General features: G+C 43.8%; 1 protein-coding gene across 1 annotated transcript in view; it reads left to right on the plus strand.

The window, feature by feature from the left end:
- Nucleotides 1–17,854, plus strand: part of BMP6 (bone morphogenetic protein 6) — a 99,913-nt gene that overhangs the window by 62,237 nt on the left and 19,822 nt on the right. Inside the window, exon 2 of the mRNA XM_054381650.1 lies at nucleotides 3,688–3,880. Coding sequence (XP_054237625.1) covers nucleotides 3,688–3,880 — 193 coding nt within the window. The remainder of the gene's footprint in view (nucleotides 1–3,687; nucleotides 3,881–17,854) is intronic.

Below are 17,854 nucleotides of genomic sequence, written 5' to 3' on the forward strand. Positions count from 1 at the left end.
CTAGAGTAGGTCACGTAGGAATGCATCTAAGCAGGTTTTGAATATCTCCAGAGAGGGACACTCCACAACTCCCCTGGGCAGCCTGTTCCAGTGTTCTGTTGCCCTCACAGTGAAAAAGTTTTCCTCATGTTTACGTGGAATTTCCTATGCTTCAACTTCCACCCATTGCCCCTTGTCCTGTCATTGGGCATCACTGAGAAGAGCCTGGCTCCATCCTCTTAGCACTCACCCTTTACATATTTATAAACATGAATGAGGTCACCCCTTGGTCTCCTCATCTCCAAGCTAAAGAGACCCAGCTCCCTCAGTCTCTCCTCATAAGGACGATGTTACACTCCCTTATCCGGATCATTGATAGAATTATTACAGAGTACTGACCCCAGTACTAAGCTCTGGAGAACACCACTTGTAATGGTGTTCACCAACTAGATTTATCTCCATTCACCACAACTCACCTAGCTCACCCTGGTATGTGCATGCCTGGAGCTACTCCACCTAATGAGTTATAAGGTTCAAGATAATGAGGATAAAGACCATGAGGATAAACCATAGTTCATGTCCTCAGCCTACAAATCCTAGTTTTGCCTGCCTTGGTCCTGTCATTCTGGTCAGTGGTGGGGAAAGGTAATGGGACTGCTTGCTTTAACCTGCTCCAACTGCAAGCTTCCCAATTTTGCCTTCAGAGGCTTCATGTGGTTGGGACATGGATGTGTCTGTCTTCAGATGGAAATTAGCTTTGGATTTCACGTGTCACTGACTAGACAGACCTAAACAAATTCACGTGGGAAAAAATAATAATTGGAAAGCAGCTTCAAAAGTGATTTCTGTTTGTTGCTGTTGCCTTGCCTGGCTTGTGCTGTCTGCATCTTGAATACAGGGTCATCTGATGTGGTGTAATGTGATAGCAGTACAGACTGAGTTGTCCTGGGAACAGGCAGCTCAGATCTTGCCTTTCCAAATTTTTTTGTTCTAAATCTTGACTTACTTGTTAAAAATGAACAATTTCCAGGGGGTAAAAAGCCCCCAGAGAAGAACTGTTGGCATTTTATATTTTTAAGCTGTCATGCTGAATGAAAACAGTTGATTGTTAGCTTGATGGGGTGACAATGAGTATAGAGAACTTAAATATCTCACCACTCTCACAGAGAAAATAACAAGCCACCCTCCATTGTATCATGGGAAGATGCATAGCCAGAAAAACTTTCCAACTCATTAAACTTTTATGCTTGCTTCATACAAGCTTAATGCAGGCTTTTTTTTCCATCCTGTGATGCTGTAGGGATGCTTCTGAAGACAGCTGAGGAGGTCACCACCAGCTTTACTGTATTTCTTCCTGAATATGTCTTTCTTCTTCCAGAAAAAGCTGAATTACAAAATCTGAAGGACTGGAAAAAAAAGATTTCCTTGTTTGTGCGTTTCAGGTTGTTTATTATGCTAGGCCTGATAATGAAATCGGTTTGAATGCTTCCTCTGTAATGAGTTGAGTCAGCTTCTGTGATTGTGCGGGGTATATGGATAAGGACAGGGATAAAGGAAGAAAGTTCTGAAAAACAGGAAAATACTATTGTAAATATATCAGGCAAGTTAGAAACTGGGAAAGGGTACTTGGAGTCAAGTATCATATCTGCTGCTTCCAGGAACATCTTTAGCTGGATCAGGTTGCTCAGAGTCCCAAACAACTTGACCTGCAATGCTTCCATTCTCTCTCTGGGCAACTTGTGCCAGTGTTATATCCCCTTTATTTGTAAAATCATTGCTTCTTACATCTGTCTCTCTAAACCCATGGATTTTAGACATTCCTTCACCACTAATTACATCTTCTTGTCTTGAGGCAGCATGTAAAGACTGCTTTTTAAAAAGCAAGGCCAAGCTGGGCACATCATCCTGCTGAAAACAGCCAAATTTGGTTTCTTTTTGGTTGCATGCTTGCAAGTTACTGAAAGTACGTGACCATTCCGTTTTGGGAGGTGACCCCTGCAGACCTTGCCTCTGGATGAAGTAGCTTGGGCTCCTTCTTGGAATGTGTACAAGGTCAAGGTCCAGTAGTATAGAACCTATGATTCTACGATCTCCAGTGTAGTGTCCTACCAAATGCTCGGCAGCAGTCAACACAGAGTTGAAAATATTTCCAGGTGAGCATCAAAAAGAAGGATGTGACTAATTGTCTTGCATGGAGCCAGGATGTGGACTTGGCCAGATGAGGCACCTCATGTGGAAGGGTTGCCAAAGGAAAGGGAGAAGCTGAGACTGGGGGATGAGGAGAAACAGGCAGTTGGGAAAGGTAGAGCAGAAAAACTCTGTGGATTGTTTGCAGTAGTCTGGAGATATATCTGCTTTCTGAGGAGGTAATCTGTAGGTAAAGTAACTAACCTCAGGCACGTTGACTGTCATTCCTGGCTCCACCAGAAGCCTCCCTTGCTGTCCTTGGACAAGTCACTCTCATAGTGATTCAATACCCCAGATATGTACAGACCTGCTTACCTCAGGGGAAGTTCTGAGGGTGGGTTCATGGATGTATTGTAGTTTGATGTATGAAGGCAGTGAGCAGGGAGGCAAAAGTGAGCACAAAAACAAACATGAAAAGGAGCCTGTACTTCCCTGACTACCTTTTCTGAATGGAATCATGTCCCTAATGGTAACATAATGGTGATTTAGTCATTACTGATATATATTCCTTCAGTTGCACTCATGGGAACAGGTTTTTTTGTTTGATTTCTTTTTCCCTTGAGGGTTTTAAAGATGCGGGTTTGTGTGTTTGTATTACATACAAATGTTTTGAGAAATTTCTAGTAGAAAATTACAAGAAGTAATGAACAATAAATGAAAGTCAGACTGAACTAACATGCAATCAAATAGTACAAGAGCAGGACTAAAAGAAGAGTTTGTGAAGGGAGCCTCAAACAGAGAAAATGCAGATCCCGAGGCCTGAAAAAGGAGGTGTTGTGGTTTGCATTTGTCTTAAACCCAGTATCTGAGAAGGGCTAAGAACAACAAGCAAAGGGGGTCACTCCTTGGCTGTCTCATATTCAGATGAACCTCTGTACTGGGACCAGTGCTGTTCAATACTTTCGTCAGTGATACAGACAGTGGGATTGCGTGCCCCCTCAGCAAGTCTGCAGATGACACCAAGCTGGATGGTGTGGTAGATATGCCAGAGGGAGCTGGACAAGCTGGAGAAGTGGACCCAGGTGAACCTCCTGAGGCTCAGCATGGCCAAGTGCAAGGTCCTGCACCTGAGTGGGGATTATTAATCCTCCATTAATTATTAATGAAGGCTGAGGGATGATGTGATAAGAGAGCAGCTCTGCAGAAAAGGACTTGGGGGTACAGGTGGATGAAAAGCTGGACCTGAGGCAAAAATGTGCACTTGCAGCCTAGAAGATCAACTGTATCCTGGGCTGCACAAATACACAGTCCTATTTCACCTGTCCAAGATGGCTTTTCTTTAAAAATAGGAAATCTCAAAGGCACTGGCTAGAGAAGAGGAACATTCATCTTTTTTTCGTACTGTGTTTGAAAGGCTTTAGTTGCATGAGCTTTCCTGGCACTTGCCAAGCCTACCTTAGGAGAAAAAAAAAATTGTTGGATTTGTTTTGCAGGAACAGGTGGCAGCCTGTGGAAACCTTTTGCTGTTAAATTTTAGTCATGGTTCCTTTTTTCCCTTTCCTTCCTTTTTCCCATCCACAGTTGAGTATGACAAGGAGTTCACACCTCACCAGCAGCACTACAAGGAGTTCAAATTCAATTTGTCTCAGATTCCCGAGGGCGAGGCCGTCACAGCCGCTGAGTTCCGCATCTACAAGGACTGCGTGGTGGGGAGCTTTAAAAACCAAACCTTCCTCATCAGCATCTACCAAGTGCTGCAGGAACATCAGAACAGGTATGCAAGAAAGGGCTTGATCTGTGCCACCAGCTGCTCTCCTGGGGAAGGTTGAGCTTGTGCTACTAAATAAATATTGGATTTGTTCACATTCATGGGGTTATATTATTACATGGTCCTTTCCTTGTGGGAAATGGAATTGGTAAAGTGCAGGATGGACCTCAGCCAGAGAAAATCCATGGTATTGTAGACCATGGTGTCACTTCCCTGCAATCTTTGTGCTGTCTTTAAACAGGGCAAGAATTTGATAGGAAGCAGTACATTTTTAAACCAAAGTTGTTATGCTGGCATTGTTCTTGTGTACTGAAATACAGGCATCCCCTTTCAGCGTGATACTACCAACATAAAGAGTGTAGCCTGTTTGAAAATAACCAGTAATTAGCCCAGGCTTGACCTGTTCTCAGCTGGGCTTAAATAAATAAAGCCAGAAGAAAACTCAGTGCGCTGACCACAGGCACAAAATGACTGCTGGGCTTTCAGTGGTAATGAGAGAGGCAAAAGAGAGAGAGAGGCATGGTAGAAAGTGTGACACAAAAATCCAAACAAGTGTAAATGGAATGATTAATTAGAAAAGGATCGGGTTTCAGATGGGGGAATCACGTAAGGCTAAAAGAGGAAAATGCATGGTCAATTAAATGTCAGAGTAATGGTGTGGTACAAAAGTGTTTCATTACTTCTGCTGAAACGTGTCAGGCCTGTAAGTGTTCCTCTGCTGCAGGCAGGAAAAAGAAACAGCAGGGTTTTTAAAAAGCTCCATTTCTTTTCTCTGTGAACATTTCCTGGGTGTTTTCTTTTCTGGTTCTTTATTCTCCAGCCTTTCCTGGTTCTTTATTCTCCAGCCTTTCTCCAGCCTCTCCATCTGAGGAGATCTGCCTGTGATGCTTTGCTGCTGTGAGGGTAACATCACAAGCTGGTGGACAACATCACAAGCTTGTGAGAGCAACATCACAAGCTGTTGGCTGTTCCATGGTGAGCGTGGCCTCTGGGGAAATGGAGGGAAGTACTCGGGTATATAGGTAATGGGGATAAAGTGTTGATTTTAGAGGATGAGTGTTTCCTTTGCACTTGAGTTGTGGGTTGCTGGAGTGCCTCTTGGGGTAACGTGCTTGCTGATTAGGATGTGACATTCATGCCCACTTGAGGAGTTGGTGGAAGTCCAGACAGTCATGCAGATTTCATGGATGTTAGTTGTACTGTTTATTCAGAGCCACATTGAATGAAAAATGGTGATTGTTGGTCAGGTCAAAATTTCACAAATAGAGATCCCACCTCTGGATCTGGAGGAAAACCTCTGCCAAGTCAATATGCTGCTTTGTGGTGGTCACCAAAGCAGGACACAGAGTAGGAGAACTGTCAGCTTTTATGTGTGTATAACCTTTTTTTAGTGTAAACTGAGCAAGCAAGTAAAACTTTACGGGAAAGAGAATAAAGCACAGGATATGGCCCCTAACAACCTGTTCCTAAAAAAATTGGAGACTATTCTGGAAGTGGCTGTGTCAGCAATGATTCTGGCACCTCGTATCGTTGTTTCAAATGCCACACCAGAAACAGGCAAAAATTGGACTGCACTATGAAGCCATGGCACATGTCCTTTGACATCTGCATGTGCTGGGCATCACTGGGTGCTAGAGACCTCCCTGTGTGTGGAGCAGAGGCAGCAGCTCGTGTGGGGGTAAGGAAGGTGGACTCTTTCCAGAGCTGGTGAGTATTCATAGAGTCATAGACTGATCTGAGTTGGAAAGGATCTTTAAAGGTCATCTTGTACATCTGCAACTAGGTCAGATTGTTCAGAGCCCCAGACAATCTGATTTTGAATGTTTGCAGGGATGGGGCATTTAGCATCTCTCTGGGCAACCTGGGACCAAATTTCACCACCCTCAGTGTAAAAAATCTTCTTCTATCTATCTAAGTCTCCCTTCCTGTAGTTTAGAAGTATCATCTCTTGTCCTGTCACAACAAGCTCTTCTAAAAAGAGTGTCCTCATCTTTCTTATAGGCCCCTTTAAGTACTGAAAGGTCACCATAAGGTCTCTCTGGGGCCTTTGCTTCTCCAGGCTGAACAACTCTCTCGGTGTGTCCTCACAGCAGAGGGCTTCCAGCCTTCACATCATCTTTGTGGCCCTCCTATGGGCCGTGCTCCAGCAGGTCCATGTCTCCCTGTCCTGAGGACTCTCTGGACCCACCACTGCGGGTGAGGTCTCAGCAGAGCAGAGGGGCAGAATCCTCTCCCTGGACATGGTGCTTATGCTGCTGGGTTGACTTCTGGGCTGTGAGCAGATATTGCTGGCACCTTTTGGGTCTTTCGAGTCTCTTTCATTGTGCTCCTCCTGCCGTTGCTGGTGGATGTGCCAAAGAGATCCTGCCATCGGGACTTGGAATTGTAAAGCAGCTTCCTCCAGGTCCAGGCTGACAGCAATCCATATCCTGATATGGGCTAGGTGTGAACCACTGACCCAAGAATGAGTGTCTGTAATTCATTACTAGCCTCTGACTCATCCAGTCCCTCAAGGCTCCTGTTTTGTTTCTTTTTCTTCTTTCTTTATTTATTTTTACTGGTGGGAAGGAGGCAGACATTTGGCTAAAGGAACTTCCGTTGAGTCTGCAGACTTGTCATCATCCACCCAGAGGTGGGCAAGACATGGCTCACAGACTCTTGCAGCTGTTAAAAGGAGGTGCCCTTTTCCACACTTTCCCTTTCAGCTTAAAGGACTTTTTCATGCACACGTAAAATATAAAAGCACGTATAAAAACATAGCAGCAGTTGCTTACCACTCTTTGGTGAGGTTCTGACTCCATAGGCTGCTACAGATTCCAACATGCAGCCATGCTGGTGACTTGGGTGGACTTTCTCCTATAAATGTTCTTGAAAACAAATACTAAAAAGTGTATTTAGCAGTTCACTGATGTCTCTGCATGGAGGGAAAAAATATCTTGGATTTTTCTAGTATGCCCTAAGGAGCTGTATTCTGAGTAGTTTGGGGTTTTGATCATCAAGTCCCTTCTTTTATTGAGGGGAAAAAACTCAAAAGTGCTTTTTTCTCTCCCTTTTGTCTCAATTCGGAATATAATGTTTTCTTTTCCTGTTAGGAACACTAGAACATTAAATTACATGGAAAAAAACCCACACCACTGTTTTTTGAAGGAACTTCCTAAATAATTGTAAGGCTTCTGTTGCATTTTGGCAGGTATCTTATGAGCCAGAAAATAACAGCTGCCTTTGACTTTAAAAAAAATTGCCAAAAAAAAAAAGGTTCTGTCACACTTCCTTTGGACTAATGGTTTAAATAACAGCCTGATATTTCCTGACATATGATTGCATATGGAGGAGTCTGTACAGATCTTGAAGCTAAGCAGGTGAAACAGGAGTTGACATAGGATCTTTTTTTCATCTTCTACTGACAAATATTCCTTCTGGTCAGGAAAGTTTGTCTCTGAAGGGCACAGAAAAGATGCCTATTCAGTCACCATTGGCAGTCCCCAGAGAAAGTTCAAAGATGCCATGTTAATCTTGGCTTTTATGAGGTTAATAGTTGTTTGAGGCGATTATTGGCAGCTAATAAAGTGCTTTTGGACTCAACAAATTCTTAACAGGGCAGCTGGCACACAAGATTTTAAAACACCCATCCTCAAGAGAAAGGCAGTGAAGGAAAAATGTCAAGAAAAAGAAACCTGCTCAAAGAAATGAGTTTGGAAGGGCAGGAGAGAAGAGAAAGCTTCAGCAAATGCAAATCTTCACCAAGGCTCAGAGGTTGAAAATATCCCTTGGCTCCAATTAAGTGTAATGAAGTGACTTAATTCAGTATTACTTGAGCGAAGGAAAATAAAAAGCTCATCTGGACAGTAACAGCAGGAGTGTGTGGCTCCAGCCCAGATGTGTGCACTGCTGCACGGAATTGCCAGGCACTGCTGCCTGTTCAGCAATGGCTAAAAGCAAACAAGCCTAAGGCTACAATTTCATAGAATTCTTAAGGTTGGAAAAGACCTCTAAGATCATCAAGTCTATCAGTCAACCCAACACCACCATGCCCAGTAAACCATACCCCGAAGTGCCATGTCTGCATTTTTTTTTAATACCTTTGGGGAGAGCAACTGCATCACTTCCCTGGGCAGCCTGTTCCAATGCCTCAATCCATTCTTTCAGTAAAGAAATTCTTCCTAATACACAATCTAAACCTTCCCTGGCACAACTTGAGGCCGTTTCCTCTTGTTCTGTCACTTGATAACAGGGAGTAGAGACCAACATCTACCTGGATCCACCTCCTTTCAGGTAGTTGTAGAGAGTGAGAAGGTCTCCCCTCCACCTCTTCTTCTTCAGACTAAATAATCTTGTACTTAGTGAATTATCACACTGATTTCTGCCACTGTAGACAAGGCTAAAAGCAAGGATTTTGTGAGCCCATCCAAGACTGTCTCCTAGACAGTGGTGTATGCGGAGAGAGCACGAACGATCGGAGATCAGCGCTGATTGAAACAGCATAACAGCTTGGGGGTGGAATTTGACTCCTTGTTCAAAGCCATCAGAAATATGAAAAGGATATTTACAGAATGGTGGGGCTTCAAGGGGCCTCTGCAGATTATCTTATCCAGCCACCTGCTGAAGCAGGGTCACCCAGAGCAGGTTGCCCAGGATCACAGTGTTGAGGTGGGCTTGGAATCTCTGCAGAGAAGGAGCCTCCACAACCCCTCTGGGCATCCTGGACCAGTGGTCCAGCACTCTCACAGGAAAGCAGTTTTTCCTTAAGTACAAGTGAAACCACCAGTGTCCCAGTTTGTAGCCATTACACTTTGTGCTATCACTGGGCCCCGTCCTCTTGCCTTCCACCCTTTAGATACTGATCAGCATTAATAAGATTCTCTCTCAGTTTGCTCTTCTCCAGGCTAAACAGCCTTTTTGAGGCTCCAGGAAGTGAAATGCAAATTGAGGACTGTGTAGTCTAAGTGCATTCTCTCTTAAAAGAAAAAAGAAATGTTAATACTGATTTGCTTGTGTCAGGAATATTTTAATCTCCCCATTCCTTCCACCCTTTCAGAAAATTAAACAAAAAAAAGTTCCTAGAAAGTAGGCTTTTGTTTTCTAACCAAACCGTGGTTAACAGCCACGTTTTGTCATAACACAAACTGCTGCAGTTGTCAGTGGGACACTGAAAATTGATTAATGAAAGGGTCATGCTTGTGGGCAGCCATCAGTGGCTCACAGTTAGGCCTGTGAGGAGAAGCTTTACCCAAGAGGGCTGAGATGATGTCTGGTTTGCTTTGAGGGTGACAGAACACTGGACTAGGCTGCCTAGAGTGGTTGTGGAGTCTCCTTCTCTGGAGAGATTCCAAAGCCACCTGAATATTGTGATCCTGAACAACCTGCTCTGGATGACCCTGCTTTAGTAGGGGGATTGAACTGGATGATCTCCAAAGGTCCCTTCCTACTCATCCCCCACTATGCTGAGATTCTGTGACTCTTGGTTTTGAAACAGGCTGTGGACTGTAGGGGCTGATGTTGGGATAGGGAATGGTGGCTACATCTGCTGGATGCTGCTGTCTTCCACCTTCTAACACCCCAGAGTTTAAGAGAATGTGCCATTTGAAGGCTAGCATGGGATTGTTTTTTTTCTTCCTGTCCTTCCTCTCTGGTATGTGCAGAAAGCAGGATTTGTCAAAGCACTAGTTTAGCAAGACTTTGACTTCCAGGTGCTTGTCCCACCTTGGCTGTTTGGTTTCAGGAGCAGGAGCTGCACAGCTTCAGTTCACTTCCCTTCAGAGTGATACCGATGCACAGCTAAACCTTGCATGTAAGCTTTTTTCTAAGCTGTAGCACTGATTTTATGCAAGGACCAGAAAAGCCCTCTGTGACTTCTGATACCTCTTGGGTGTGGATTGCCATGTAAGAAAGACCTTCAGAAGGGAAGGAATGAGTTTGTCTCTGGAAACAGCTCATTAATTTCTTTCTCTTTCTCGAAGCTTCCTTGCTGTCACCCAGAGAGGTGTCAGGTCAAGACTAGGGAAGGTAGTTTATGGTTGATCAAAGATGTTAGTGCTTGGTTTGGATCATTGGTGTGTTTTCAAGTGTAAATATCCTGCTAAAGCGGACCTCAAAACACTCCTACACTGTCCAAACAACTGATCTATGAAAAACACAGTGGCTTGTGTTACTGATCAAAGGAAGATATGGTACCTTAGTGGTCAAAGTTTATTAAACAGTTTTGTTTGCACCCAAAATGAATTATGGTGGACTTGATGTGCAGAAAGATTCCTCTTAGATGACTAGACACGTGTGAGCATAGGTATGCCCTGCAGAGCGACCACCTGGGGTGTATCATCTTCTACCGAACACAGTTCCCCAAAGGTTAAGGCACTTGTTGGTTTTCAGCTGCCAGTTTCAGTGGTAATAAACTCTTCCTCTTTACAACAGGATATTTATACAAATGCAATCCAAGCTTCCAATCTAAAGAGCAAATTGGTATTCCGTCAGTGTTTATAGGTTAGAAAATAAATAACCATCCTCAACTGGGTTTTGGAATGAGTTGTGTAATACAGATGACAAAGTTAGCATCAATTTCATTGAGGTCAGGGTCAGATTTGTGTATAGTGTACATATGTTTGTATAGGACAGAGCTGTTTCTATAATGCTTTAGGGAAACATCTGTCAGTGTTTTAGTTCACCTTCCACTGTGAGTATGCAATTTGTTGTGTTTAAAGGCAGTTGGTTTGTAGTAGTTTAAAAGTCAAAGTTATTCTGGGTGAAATTTACTGCTTCCAAACCCATCTGTCTTTATTCTGCCATAACTAAAGGATACCACATCAGTGTCTTATTTCTCTTCTTATAGGACAAAGATAAATACTGCTCTCATCTTCACACCTCAAACTGCATTTAAACTCCAAGGTATAATGCTTGTAGCCATCACTACAGATAGAATACTCCTTAGTCTCATTAATTCATAGTCAAGGAAATGAGAAATACATGTCCTATCTCTGTGACTTGGGATGATTTTTTTTATTATTTTTTTTTTCACCATTTCTGCTGGTAAAGTGTTCCTTCCTCAGAGCTGTGAAGCTCAAGATCTTGGGGTGGATGTGGGGGGACACCTTTGACTGAAATATCAGTGTTGGCTTTGCTGGGGCTTATCGCAGACTTGTAAGCTGAGCTTCTCACAGTCTTGGCATGGGGAGACCATGCCCTCTAGCTCTAGGCTCTCATCTTCCACTATTTGACAGATAAAGTCTTGAAACCAATTTTTCACACTGCTGCTCTTCCAGTGAATCTACAAGACTTAACCCCCTGCTGTTGCAGACTTCACCACAGTGGGACATCTGCTTCAGCACACAGGACCTCATGTCAGACAGAGCAGTGGTGGTATGAGGCTAAGCTTACCTGTCCCTTCTGGTGTTCCCCCATGTGTAGATGCACCCAAGGTGGCTCTCCTCTCCCTGTGCTGAATTGAAGAATACCTCCAGCGTGTCTCAGCACCTCCATTCTGTGCTTTTTCCTCCACTGGCTCAGTTCCTGTGAATTAGCGCCCAGTTGCTGATGTTACTATTTCATGTTGGAAGTTACTTTGGAGGTTTGACAGCTCTTGATACTTTCTTCCTTGTTTCTAAGGAGATCTTGTTGGATGAGCATGTCTCTTCTGGCCCACAGATGGTCTCACTTCTTCAAGGCAGTTAAATTGAACATTACTTCTCATAGAATTACAGAGACTGTCTTTGCTTTCTGTGGCAGCTCATTCCAGGGGCTGGCATTCACCTGCCTGAGGCTCTCTGTAGAAGCTGAGTGATGGACTGTCATATAGTCCTTTGAAATCTTTGGAGTAATGGTTATTTATACATACTGAGTTGTTAAGATTTTGCATCTTTTGGCAGCACCTCATGCTGCATGAGCTCCATGTACAGTCTGTTTTATAAGTAATAAACACTTTCAAATTCCAAGTAGAGCTTACATCTTCTCTGCTGAAAGATGGTGGATCTGCAGGCCTGTGATTTCCAAGTTTTCTCTGTGTGAACCTCTTCTTGCCTCCATAAGACTGAGTCAGCTGTGAATTCAGTGATTAATCCATTGTTAGTGGGTGAGAGGAAATAATCTGGCAAGTTTGCTATTGCAGGCTAATATTTACAGGAGGTGGATGTCACTGCAAGCTAAGGACACAGATCCTGACTGATGCAGAAGAGAAGAGTGTCTAGGAAGTGTGTTAACCAAAACTCGAATCCCACACTTCTTTGCAACATTCCCTTTTGAGAAGCTGCTGCTAAGCAGTCTAGACTATTATGTCAACTTGTCTTTGAAGAAAAGTAAACAGAAAGGTTCAGCTGATGAAAAGTTTTAGAGACTTATCATAATTAATGCTTTGGTAAGTGGCTGTTGATGCAGAACAATCCGTTAAACACCTGGGTAATGGCCAGCTTTGAAGTTAGGCCAAAAATGTTCTGAGATCTGTAATTAAAATAAGAGACCTTTAACTTGGTCGTTCTGAAGGTGAGATTTCTGTTTGTTCTCGCTGTCTCACTAGTAAAACGCTCTCTGGTCAGAGAAAGAAGTGCCAGGGAGGGTGGGAAAGTCAAAAACCCAATTCAACAGATACTGTTTTAAGTTTAGCTTTTTATAGCTTTGGTGTTTTTCCGGTAGCAAAGTTCGAAGTTGCAATGTGTACCCAGAAGAAAGAAAATATTTTAATTGTAGCATTTCACTAAGTGTAGTAACAAAGATTAACTACTTGACCTGGTTACTAATTTGACCAAATTCTAATCTAATTAGTGTTCAATTAAAGAGAATTAGCACCCAGAGACGTTTCACTGAAAGGTTTACGCAGAGGTTTCAGTTAACAAAATATTTGTCTTAGAGGGAGGAAAATGCTGAAGCTAAATGCAAGCTGTTTCTTCTGTAAATGCCCTGAGGACATGGTTGGGATGCCAGCAGTAAGAATAGTAGCAATATTTTATGTTTATATCTGATAAATTGTCTCATTCTCTGAGGACACTGGAGCTAAAATCTGCCTTCTGAATTACACAGTCTGTATTTCTCTAGTAAAGTGTGTACTTCTTTCTGTTTATTGCAGCTGCTTGTGATTGCTTTGTTGACCTTTGCTTCTCCATCCTCCTCCAGAACCTCCAAAGGACATGGAAACAGTCCGATTTATTTCTTGGGACTTGAGTCAGTTGCTTTAGGGCCCTGATCCAGAACACAGAGCTCTTGTTTGGAGTTGGGAATCCCTAACTTGCATTTTCCCATTTATTGTCCTCTTGTCTCAGGATCGTTGTTTCAGCTCATTGCCTCAGTTTCTCCTATTCACTTGCTTCCCATAATCTGAAGTTGTATTATGCTTGGAGCACCCTTGTTATAGAAATCATTAACTGAACTCATCCAGATGGTTAAGCATACTGAAAATAAAGATGAGACTGTTGGCACCATAGTGACAATGAGCTATGAAAAAACCCAGAGGCAGGTTTAGACAGAAAGGATGCTAAGAAACTGCCTATTTTTGGTGATGAAATTTATCTTCTCTGTGCTGCATTTGGAATTCCTGTTTTGCAGGTGCCAGAGGTCCTGTGATGTCCTTGAGAAACAGGGTCGCAACCCTGCACAGAGCAGATATTCCTTCCTCTGTGCATAGCCGTGCTCATACATTTCTTAGAGCCTTTCTTTTTCTAGTTTGTCCCATTCTTCATGCTTCTGTCCCCTCATGTCCTGTCTTGCCTCTGTTAGACACTGAAGTTTTCAGGTAGCCTGCCATTATTGTGATCACAGAGATGGTTGCATGGTTTCTTCTGCAATGCCAGTGCCTGCCTCACTGCACAGGATCAGTGTCATCGTGTAATGACTGGAAATTCAATACTCTCTTTGATGTGACTTGCTGGGTAAATGATCCATTTCTCACCTTCTTGTCCACTCTTCGGATGTTACTTTGACTACAGACTTAACATCTTGCGTGTAGCACTCTTCAGCATGGTGTGACTTCTTCCGGAGCTGTTTCTTTTTTGACATGACTATAAGGTGAACTTAAGGCATTGTTGAGAAGCTGATCACAGAATCACAGAATGGTGGGGTTTGGAAGGAACCTCGGGAGCCCAACTAGTCCAACACCCCTCTGGGGTCACCTGGAGCTGATTGCCCAGGATCACGAATGTCCAAGCAGGCTTAAAATATCCAGAAAAGATGACTCCAGTACCTCTCTGGGCAGCCTCGACCAGTGCTCTGGCACCCTCAGAGGAAAGAAGTTCTTCCTTATGGAATGGTTCTTCCTTATGGAATGGAATAAAGCTGGAAGTGGGGAGATTCAGACTGGACGTGAGGAAGAAGTTCTTCACCATGAAAGTGGTGAGAGCCTGGAATGGGTTGTCCAGGGAGGTGGTTGGGGCCCCATCCCTGGAGGTGTTTAAGGTCAGGCTGGATGAGGCTCTGATCTAGTGTGAGGTGTCCCTGCCCATGGCAGGGGGGTTGGAACTAGATGATCCTTGTGGTCCCTTCCAACCCTGACTGATTCTATGATTCTATGTTCAGGTGGAACCTGCAGGGTTCGAGTTTGTGCCAGCTGCTCCTTGTCCTGTTGCTGGGCACCACTGAAAAAAGTCTCGCCTCATCCTCTCGACTCCCACTCTTTAGATATTGAAACACGTTTGTAAGATCCTCTAACAAGATGTTACAGTTTGTCCAGGGTTTCTCCATACAGCCTTTGCATGTCCATGTGTCCTCCACAACTGCAGCAAATGCTTCACGCTTCCCCATCTAATTTGATATTCTCTCCTTCCACCTGAGGCTTGGCTAGATCTCCCAGTCTCTGTTCTCTGTGCTTCATTTGCTGGAGTATATCCAAAGAAGAGCAATGAAGCTGGTGAAGGGTCTAGAGCACAGGTCCTATAAGGAGTAGCTGAGGTCACTGGTGGTGTTTAGCCTGGAGAAAAGGAGACCAGGGGAGACCTTCTCACTCTCTACAACTCCCTGAAAGGAGGTTGTAGTCTCTTCTTGTAACAAGAAGTAACAGCGTAAGAGGAAATGGCCTCAAGTTGTGCCAGGGGAGGTTTAGGTTGGACATGAAGAAAAATGTCTTCATACAAAGGGCTGCCAAGCCCTGAAACAGGGCAGGGTTCCCAGGGCAGCAGTGGAGTCCCAGTCCCTGGAGTGATTTAAAAGCTGTGTAGGTTTTGTGCTGAGGGACGTGGTTTTCCAACCAAACCAATGCTGTGCTTCCAAGCTCAGACAACGCATGGCTTTTTTGCAGAAGTAGCAAGGACTTTTCTTCTTGGCCATCTGACTATAGGGAAGAACAGATTCCCATCAGGTGGCACATGATATTTGGTTTATCCAGGTGGAAGGAATGTTCCTTGCATACAAGAAGTCCTGAGGATTTTGTTGCTAAGCTCTGGATCTCTGCTGAGCCTGTGTGGGCAGCAGTTTTAAAGTACTTAATCACTTGGCCAAATTTCAGGTGATTTTCTTAAAGGAGGAAGACATGCAGGAGTTGAATTTTGAAAAAAAGCATATGTGTGGTTAAGGATTCTCAGATAAATAGTTGAGATTCTATTTTATGTGAGTAAATTTATTTTTTCCTCCTAATTTTGTCTTTGGAGATAGAGGACTAAATATTTTTTAAAACCTTCATACCAAAACTGAAAATTGGTAAGAAATTACATGGAATTTTGTGCAGCCTGGTGAGGTCTGAGTGACAAACAATTACTGAAAACAGGCTTAGGCAGAATGTATCAGGATATGTTACCTGCAGGCATGACTACTATCATCTACAATAACTTTAGTGTTGGCTTCATCCAGTGGAAGAGTGCATCTGTAGCAAAATTGATTGAAAAACAGTCCCATGGCTTTTTGCAGAGTAAATTGGATTGGAAAGCTCAGTTGTCCATTTTGTGCATTTTACAAAGGAAATGAAATCTTTCCAAAGCTGAGTCTGACATACCAAAATAAAGTGGAACATTCCTACTGGGTAGAATCCTGCCTTGGTCGGTCAACTTGCTTATTATATTTGTGGAGGACACAAAGCTGGGGAGACCGACTGGAAGGCAAGTCTGTATTTTAAGTAGTCTAACAGTGATGGAGGGGAGAGGGGTGGAGGGGAAGTGCAACTGATTTTTCACGTCCAAATGCAATTCTTTCTACCAAATTGCACTTTGGGAAGTGGCTGTGTTTTTTATGTTTCAACAGAATGAGTTAACAGTATGAGTTTTGTGAAGAAGCCAAAATAATACTCTGATAGATATGAGCAGAGACAGTCTATAAGACATGTCAACATTATCCTTCCACAGTACTCAGCATCAGTGAGATCCTGATCTGAGTTGGGTCCATAAAGAGCAATGAGAATAGCCAAAGTTTATGAAATGTGGCTTGCAAGTAAAGACTAGATATATTGTTTTAATAAGAAGGGGAGATTGTTGTGGCATTTAGGTTAGGTATTATAGAGAAAGGTGACAAAATACAAGCAGTGCTTCAAGTGAAACCCATTCAATTTCCTAGAAAGATGGTGAAGTTCCTGAGGCTGTAAATCTACAATACCAGGTTAGGTAAGTGTCACCCAGGAGTTATGTGGATGTAGTTGATCCTGCCCAGAGCTCATGGGTTAGATGATGGGCATGGTTCAGGCTTTACAGCTCTCTGATGTCCAAGTGTCTTCCCAAGTGCAAGGCAATAGGAATCATAGAATCACAGAATGCATTGGGTTAGAAGGGACGTTTACAGGTTGTCTAATCCAACCCACTGCAGTAAGCAGGAACATCCCCAACTGTATCAGGTTGCTCAGAGACCTATCAAGTCTGACCTAGAATGTCTCCTGGATGGGGCCTCCACCACCTCCCTGGGCAACCTGTTCCAGTGTTCCATCATCCCTCATAGCAAAAACTTGTTCCTAACATCCCGTCTAAATCTACCCCTTCCCTAGTTTAAAACCGTTGCCCCTTGTCCTATTGCTGCATGTCTTTATAAACAGTCCCTCCCCAGCTTTCTTGTAGGTCCCTTTCAAGAACTGGAAAGCTGCCATAAGGTCTGTCCAGAGCCTTCTATTCTGCAGGCTGAACAACCCCAGCTCTCTCAGCCTGTCTTCACAGGAGATGTGCTCCAGTCCTCTGATCATTTTTGTGGCCCTCCTCTGGACCCTCTCCATCAGGTCTATGTCCCTCTAGTGTTGGGGGCCCCAGAGCTGGGCACAGTACTCCAGGGGAGGTCTCACCACAGCAGAGTAGAATACAAATGCTAAGCCTTCTCCATGCTTTTGTGGAGCTGACTAATCTCATGTGATGGAATGTTCATGAGGGTTTGCTTTTACAAAGTTCCCAGCAGCTCTGCTGCCAGGCATACCTAGTTCAGGGAGGGCATAGTGCCAAAGGTGCCCCATTCTGGAAGCTCCAGTGGGACATTGTTCAGAGTGAGCATGTGCTGGTGAGAGTGTGGCACTTAGAGGAGAGGAGGTGGGACAGGAGATCAAAAAAGCAATTTGTGTGAGGAGAAAATGAGAACAGATGCTTGGAAAACCCTTTTTCAGATAGCAGTCCATTTCAGGCATTGGAGAGAACCAGTGTATAAGCCATATTCAGAGGTGGGAATGATCTAGCAGTTCATTCTTCTCTTAAACTTGGGGAGGGGAAGAGCGGTCTCAGCTGCAGTTGCTGTTTTTGGTGTCCTTTAAGCAACACTTCATTTTATGTTCCTTGCCTGGGAAAGCCCAAATCTTTCAACCTTGAAGTTTCTGAAACATGTAGCAGCTGGGCAGCCCCAGCCACGTGCTGCTGTTGGAGGTGAAGGTCAGAGTTGTTCCTAAACTCTCTTCCCATTGGAGGAGTGGTGGCAAGGGCTCCTGTTGGAAAGGCTGCTGAGTCAAGCACAGAGCACCTGGCTACCAGGGAGGAGGAAAGCATTCATGCTGTAAAAATAGCTGCATAAGGAGCCCTAATATTCTTAAGTGCTTATTTTCCCATGTGTGATTGACATGGACTGAGTTGAATCCACTGCTGTTATTCATACCATGCTGCAGTCATGCCAGCTTCAACAAAA

This window comes from Indicator indicator, chromosome 6, assembly GCF_027791375.1.
Source record: "Indicator indicator isolate 239-I01 chromosome 6, UM_Iind_1.1, whole genome shotgun sequence".
In the NCBI taxonomy this organism is placed as follows: Eukaryota; Metazoa; Chordata; class Aves; order Piciformes; family Indicatoridae; genus Indicator; species Indicator indicator.